The following is a 7,500-nucleotide window of genomic DNA, read 5'->3' on the forward strand; positions in this document are numbered from 1 at the left end:
TAAGTTAGTCAGTCAGTCAGTCAGTCAGTTAGTCAGTCAGTCAGTCAGTCAGTCAGTTTGTTGTTAGGTAGTCAGTCAGTCAGTCAGTCAGTAAGTTAGTCAGTCAGTCAGTCAGTCAGTCAGTCAGTCAGTCAGTTAGTCAGTCAGTCAGTCAGTCAGTCAGTCAGTCAGTCAGTCAGTCAGTCAGTTAGTCAGTCAGTCAGTCAGTCAGTCAGTCAGTCAGTCAGTCAGTTAGTCAGTCAGTCAGTCAGTCAGTAAGTTAGTTAGTTGTTAGGTAGTCAGTCAGTCAGTCAGTCAGTCAGTCAGTAAGTTAGTCAGTCAGTCAGTCAGTCAGTTAGTCAGTCAGTCAGTCAGTCAGTCAGTTTGTTGTTAGGTAGTCAGTCAGTCAGTCAGTCAGTAAGTTAGTCAGTCAGTCAGTCAGTTAGTCAGTCAGTCAGTTAGTCAGTCAGTCAGTCAGTCAGTTAGTCAGTCAGTCAGTCAGTCAGTTAGTCAGTCAGTCAGTCAGTCAGTTAGTCAGTTAGTCAGTCAGTCAGTCAGTCAGTCAGTCAGTCAGTCAGTCAGTCAGTCAGTCAGTCAGTTAGTCAGTCAGTCAGTCAGTCAGTCAGTCAGTCAGTCAGTTAGTTGTTAGGTAGTCAGTCAGTCAGTCAGTCAGTCAGTCAGTTTGTTGTTAGGTAGTCAGTCAGTCAGTCAGTCAGTCAGTCAGTCAGTCAGTCAGTTAGTCAGTCAGTCAGTCAGTCAGTCAGTCAGTCAGTCAGTCAGTTAGTCAGTCAGTCAGTCAGTCAGTCAGTCAGTCAGTCAGTCAGTCAGTCAGTCAGTTAGTCAGTCAGTCAGTCAGTCAGTCAGTCAGTTAGTCAGTCAGTCAGTCAGTCAGTCAGTCAGTCAGTCAGTCAGTCAGTCAGTCAGTTAGTCAGTCAGTCAGTCAGTCAGTCAGTCAGTTAGTTAGTTGTTAGGTAGTCAGTCAGTAAGTCAGTAAGTTAGTTGTTAGGTAGTCAGTCAGTCAGTCAGTCAGTCAGTCAGTCAGTCAGTCAGTTAGTCAGTCAGTCAGTCAGTCAGTCAGTCAGTCAGTTAGTCAGTCAGTCAGTCAGTCAGTCAGTCAGTTAGTTAGTTAGTTGTTAGGTAGTCAGTCAGTCAGTCAGTCAGTCAGTCAGTTAGTCAGTTTGTTGTTAGGTAGTCAGTCAGTCAGTCAGTCAGTCAGTCAGTCAGTCAGTCAGTTAGTCAGTCAGTCAGTCAGTCAGTCAGTCAGTCAGTCAGTTAGTCAGTCAGTCAGTCAGTCAGTCAGTTAGTTAGTTAGTTGTTAGGTAGTCAGTCAGTCAGTTAGTTAGTTAGTTGTTAGGTAGTCAGTCAGTCAGTCAGTCAGTCAGTCAGTCAGTCAGTTAGTTAGTTAGTTAGTTGTTAGGTAGTCAGTCAGTCAGTCAGTCAGTCAGTCAGTCAGTCAGTTAGTCAGTCAGTCAGTCAGTCAGTCAGTCAGTCAGTCAGTCAGTTAGTTAGTTAGTTGTTAGGTAGTCAGTCAGTCAGTCAGTCAGTCAGTCAGTCAGTCAGTTAGTCAGTCAGTCAGTTAGTCAGTCAGTCAGTCAGTCAGTCAGTCAGTCAGTCAGTCAGTCAGTCAGTTAGTTGTTAGGTAGTCAGTCAGTCAGTCAGTCAGTCAGTCAGTCAGTTAGTCAGTCAGTCAGTCAGTCAGTCAGTCAGTCAGTCAGTCAGTCAGTCAGTCAGTTAGTCAGTCAGTCAGTCAGTCAGTCAGTCAGTCAGTCAGTTGTTAGGTAGTCAGTCAGTCAGTCAGTCAGTCAGTCAGTCAGTCAGTCAGTCAGTCAGTCAGTAGGTCAGTCAGTCAGTCAGTCAGTCAGTCAGTCAGTCAGTCAGTCAGTCAGTCAGTCAGTCAGTCAGTCAGTCAGTCAGTCAGTCAGTCAGTCAGTCAGTCAGTCAGTCAGTCAGTCAGTCAGTCAGTCAGTCAGTCAGTCAGTCAGTCAGTCAGTAGTCAGTAGTCAGTCAGTCAGTCAGTCAGTCAGTCAGTTGTTAGGTAGTCAGTCAGTCAGTCAGTCAGTCAGTCAGTCAGTCAGTCAGTCAGTCAGTCAGTCAGTCAGTCAGTCAGTCAGTCAGTCAGTCAGTCAGTCAGTCAGTCAGTCAGTCAGTCAGTCAGTCAGGTCCGATGTGTTTTAAATATGAGAATGATCCTAATTTCTGCTCCTCTTTGGCGAAAGCCCTTTTTCTTTTTACTAAGAAACTCTATTAGTCTATTTGATCTGTTTTATTCAACTGGCAACTTATTTAAATACAAATAAAGGTAATATACTTTCAGTTTTACAATAGTTAGTAAACTATATGAATTCTGCATGTTGTTGAGAGGTGTTTGAAATGTTTCATGAGCAGGATTCTTGTATTGTTGTTGTTGTTGTTGTTGTTGTTGTTGTTGTCAAACTCTGTATTTACTCACAGATTGTGAAACATTGAAAGCATCAAAGAGTCAAAAGATCCATTACACTGAAAGAGAACATTGAAACACAGTTACCTCCGTTTGTCTTTAACATGATGAGTTATGGACTGCAAGGTTATATGAAGGTCATGTGTGTTTATTGCATCTGTCTGGCACCTCGCTCTGCTGTGTGTAACTCAGGCCTGCAGGAAAACAGTGAGATGATCTAAGAAGCACGTAGGAATAATATATCTTATCAGAGGCACATTAAAGCTGTGTCTGTGGAGGAGGGTCTTCCATCACGTCCTCCCTAGGAGTCCTGTTTATCTCCTGCCTCATAAACGCTGCAGACAGACGCCTCTGTTCCTCCGCCAGAACTCTGGAGAATAACATTTCAAAAGCTTCTTTATTTCTCCTCTCTGTCCCTGTGTTGTTGAAGAACTCTCACACAGACGCTCACAGCTTCAATCTGAGGGAGGGGCTCTTCTGTGAACACACACCAGCATGTTATCAGAGGAATTACACCTAAAACAACCCCTATGTCTATGCATGGTCTTGTTCAATTAGGACGTATTCATGTACACGTTGAACCCCTTCTTCTCTTGTAGAACGAGCTGTGGGCGTGCATCAACTCCACTCTCCCAGGTAACTAATGTGTATGAGTGTGTGTACGGTGTACACTATGTGTGTACGGTGTGTGTACGGTGTATACTGTGTGTGTACGGTGTGTATACTGTGTGTGTACGGTGTGTGTACGGTGTACACTATGTGTGTACGGTGTGTATACTGTGTGTGTACGGTGTGTACACTGTGTGTACGGTGTGTATACGGTGTGTGTACGGTGTGTGTACGGTGTACACTGTGTGTACGGTGTGTATACTGTGTGTGTACGGTGTGTGTATGGTGTACACTGTGTGTACGGTGTGTGTACGGTGTACACTGTGTGTACGGTGTGTATACTGTGTGTGTATGGTGTGTGTACAGTGTACACTGTGTGTACGGTGTGTGTACGGTTTGTATACTGTGTGTGTACGGTGTACACTGTGTGTGTACTGTGTGTGTACGGTGTGTGTATGGTGTGTGTACGGTGTGTGTACTGTGTGTGTACTGTGTGTGTACGGTGTGTGTACGGTGTGTATACTGTGTGTATACTGTGTGTGTGTGTGTATACTGTGTGTGTACTGTGTGTGTGTGTGTGTGTGAGTGTTGCTAAGTCAGAGTGTGTTTGGTCTGCAGGAGTGTCCAGGAAGACGGAGGGCTGGGTGGGGCTGGGCTGCTGTGAGCTGGCCATCTCTTCAGAGTGTCGCAGAGAGTGCAAACAGGTCACTACATCCTCCAGGAGCATCAGCTCTGCTCACTCCTTCTCTCTGTGTGTTTAATGATGTTTCTCCTCCAGGAGCATCAGCTCTGCTCACTCCTCCTCTCTGTGTGTTTAATGATGTTTCTCCTCCAGGAGCATCAGCTCTGCTCACTCCTTCTCTCTGTGTGTTTAATGATGTTTCTCCTCCAGGAGCATCAGCTCTGCTCACTCCTCCTCTCTGTGTGTTTAATGATGTTTCTCCTCCAGGAGCATCAGCTCTGCTCACTCCTCCTCTCTGTGTGTTTAATGATGTTTCTCCTCCAGGAGCATCAGCTCTGCTCACTCCTTCTCTCTGTGTGTTTAATGATGTTTCTCCTGCAGGAGCATCAGCTCTGCTCACTCCTTCTCTCTGTGTGTTTAATGATGTTTCTCCTGCAGGAGCATCAGCTCTGCTCACTCCTTCTCTCTGTGTGTTTAATGATGTTTCTCCTCCAGGAGCATCAGCTCTGCTCACTCCTTCTCTCTGTGTGTTTAATGATGTTTCTCTTCCAGGAGCATCAGCTCTGCTCACTCCTCCTCTCTGTGTGTTTAATGATGTTTCTCCTGCAGGAGCATCAGCTCTGCTCACTCCTCCTCTCTGTGTGTTTAATGATGTTTCTCCTCCAGGAGCATCAGCTCTGCTCACTCCTTCTCTCTGTGTGTTTAATGATGTTTCTCCTGCAGGAGCATCAGCTCTGCTCACTCCTTCTCTCTGTGTGTTTAATGATGTTTCTCCTGCAGGAGCATCAGCTCTGCTCACTCCTTCTCTCTGTGTGTTTAATGATGTTTCTCCTCCAGGAGCATCAGCTCTGCTCACTCCTTCTCTCTGTGTGTTTAATGATGTTTCTCCTCCAGGAGCATCAGCTCTGCTCACTCCTCCTCTCTGTGTGTTTCATGATGTTTCTCCTCCAGGAGCATCAGCTCTGCTCACTCCTTCTCTCTGTGTGTTTCATGATGTTTCTCCTCCAGGAGCATCAGCTCTGCTCACTCCTCCTCTCTGTGTGTTTCATGATGTTTCTCCTCCAGGAGCATCAGCTCTGCTCACTCCTCCTCTCTGTGTGTTTCATGATGTTTCTCCTGCAGGAGCATCAGCTCTGCTCACTCCTTCTCTCCGTGTGTTTCATGATGTTTCTCCTCCAGGAGCATCAGCTCTGCTCACTCCTTCTCTCTGTGTGTTTAATGATGTTTCTCCTCCAGGAGCATCAGCTCTGCTCACTCCTTCTCTCTGTGTGTTTAATGATGTTTCTCCTCCAGGAGCATCAGCTCTGCTCACTCCTCCTCTCTGTGTGTTTAATGATGTTTCTCCTCCAGGAGCATCAGCTCTGCTCACTCCTTCTCTCTGTGTGTTTAATGATGTTTCTCCTGCAGGAGCATCAGCTCTGCTCACTCCTCCTCTCTGTGTGTTTAATGATGTTTCTCCTCCAGGAGCATCAGCTCTGCTCACTCCTTCTCTCTGTGTGTTTCATGATGTTTCTCCTCCAGGAGCATCAGCTCTGCTCACTCCTCCTCTCTGTGTGTTTAATGATGTTTCTCCTGCAGGAGCATCAGCTCTGCTCACTCCTCCTCTCTGTGTGTTTAATGATGTTTCTCCTCCAGGAGCATCAGCTCTGCTCACTCCTCCTCTCTGTGTGTTTCATGATGTTTCTCCTCCAGGAGCATCAGCTCTGCTCACTCCTCCTCTCTGTGTGTTTCATGATGTTTCTCCTGCAGGAGCATCAGCTCTGCTCACTCCTTCTCTCTGTGTGTTTCATGATGTTTCTCCTCCAGGAGCATCAGCTCTGCTCACTCCTTCTCTCTGTGTGTTTAATGATGTTTCTCCTGCAGGAGCATCAGCTCTGCTCACTCCTTCTCTCTGTGTGTTTAATGATGTTTCTCCTCCAGGAGCATCAGCTCTGCTCACTCCTTCTCTCTGTGTGTTTAATGATGTTTCTCCTGCAGGAGCATCAGCTCTGCTCACTCCTTCTCTCTGTGTGTTTAATGATGTTTCTCCTGCAGGAGCATCAGCTCTGCTCACTCCTCCTCTCTGTGTGTTTAATGATGTTTCTCCTCCAGGAGCATCAGCTCTGCTCACTCCTTCTCTCTGTGTGTTTCATGATGTTTCTCCTGCAGGAGCATCAGCTCTGCTCACTCCTTCTCTCTGTGTGTTTAATGATGTTTCTCCTCCAGGAGCATCAGCTCTGCTCACTCCTTCTCTCTGTGTGTTTCATGATGTTTCTCCTCCAGGAGCATCAGCTCTGCTCACTCCTCCTCTCTGTGTGTTTCATGATGTTTCTCCTCCAGGAGCATCAGCTCTGCTCACTCCTTCTCTCTGTGTGTTTCATGATGTTTCTCCTCCAGGAGCATCAGCTCTGCTCACTCCTCCTCTCTGTGTGTTTCATGATGTTTCTCCTCCAGGAGCATCAGCTCTGCTCACTCCTTCTCTCTGTGTGTTTCATGATGTTTCTCCTGCAGGAGCATCAGCTCTGCTCACTCCTCCTCTCTGTGTGTTTCATGATGTTTCTCCTCCAGGAGCATCAGCTCTGCTCACTCCTCCTCTCTGTGTGTTTCATGATGTTTCTCCTGCAGGAGCATCAGCTCTGCTCACTCCTCCTCTCTGTGTGTTTCATGATGTTTCTCCTGCAGGAGCATCAGCTCTGCTCACTCCTCCTCTCTGTGTGTTTAATGATGTTTCTCCTGCAGGAGCATCAGCTCTGCTCACTCCTCCTCTCTGTGTGTTTCATGATGTTTCTCCTCCAGGAGCATCAGCTCTGCTCACTCCTCCTCTCTGTGTGTTTAATGATGTTTCTCCTGCAGGAGCATCAGCTCTGCTCACTCCTTCTCTCTGTGTGTTTCATGATGTTTCTCCTCCAGGAGCATCAGCTCTGCTCACTCCTTCTCTCTGTGTGTTTAATGATGTTTCTCCTGCAGGAGCATCAGCTCTGCTCACTCCTCCTCTCTGTGTGTTTCATGATGTTTCTCCTCCAGGAGCATCAGCTCTGCTCACTCCTCCTCTCTGTGTGTTTAATGATGTTTCTCCTGCAGGAGCATCAGCTCTGCTCACTCCTTCTCTCTGTGTGTTTAATGATGTTTCTCCTCCAGGAGCATCAGCTCTGCTCACTCCTTCTCTCTGTGTGTTTAATGATGTTTCTCCTGCAGGAGCATCAGCTCTGCTCACTCCTTCTCTCTGTGTGTTTAATGATGTTTCTCCTCGAGGAGCATCAGCTCTGCTCACTCCTTCTCTCTGTGTGTTTAATGATGTTTCTCCTGCAGGAGCATCAGCTCTGCTCACTCCTCCTCTCTGTGTGTTTCATGATGTTTCTCCTGCAGGAGCATCAGCTCTGCTCACTCCTTCTCTCTGTGTGTTTCATGATGTTTCTCCTGCAGGAGCATCAGCTCTGCTCACTCCTTCTCTCTGTGTGTTTAATGATGTTTCTCCTGCAGGAGCATCAGCTCTGCTCACTCCTCCTCTCTGTGTGTTTCATGATGTTTCTCCTCCAGGAGCATCAGCTCTGCTCACTCCTTCTCTCTGTGTGTTTCATGATGTTTCTCCTGCAGGAGCATCAGCTCTGCTCACTCCTTCTCTCTGTGTGTTTAATGATGTTTCTCCTCCAGGAGCATCAGCTCTGCTCACTCCTTCTCTCTGTGTGTTTAATGATGTTTCTCCTCCAGGAGCATCAGCTCTGCTCACTCCTTCTCTCTGTGTGTTTAATGATGTTTCTCCTGCAGGCGTCTTCTAAAAACGACATCACTAAAGTGTGCAGGAAGGACACAGAGG

The 7,500-nt window shown here is 46.9% G+C and overlaps 1 protein-coding gene across 1 annotated transcript in view; it reads left to right on the plus strand.

Annotated features, from left to right (window-relative positions):
- LOC117470628 (reversion-inducing cysteine-rich protein with Kazal motifs-like) overlaps positions 1-7,500 on the plus strand; it is a 34,816-nt gene that overhangs the window by 21,836 nt on the left and 5,480 nt on the right. The window contains exons 4-6 of the mRNA XM_034115443.1: positions 3,016-3,052; positions 3,644-3,729; positions 7,452-7,499. Coding sequence (XP_033971334.1) covers positions 3,016-3,052; positions 3,644-3,729; positions 7,452-7,499 — 171 coding nt within the window. The remainder of the gene's footprint in view (positions 1-3,015; positions 3,053-3,643; positions 3,730-7,451; position 7,500) is intronic.

This window comes from Trematomus bernacchii, unplaced genomic scaffold, assembly GCF_902827165.1.
Source record: "Trematomus bernacchii unplaced genomic scaffold, fTreBer1.1, whole genome shotgun sequence".
NCBI classification, from domain to species: Eukaryota; Metazoa; Chordata; class Actinopteri; order Perciformes; family Nototheniidae; genus Trematomus; species Trematomus bernacchii.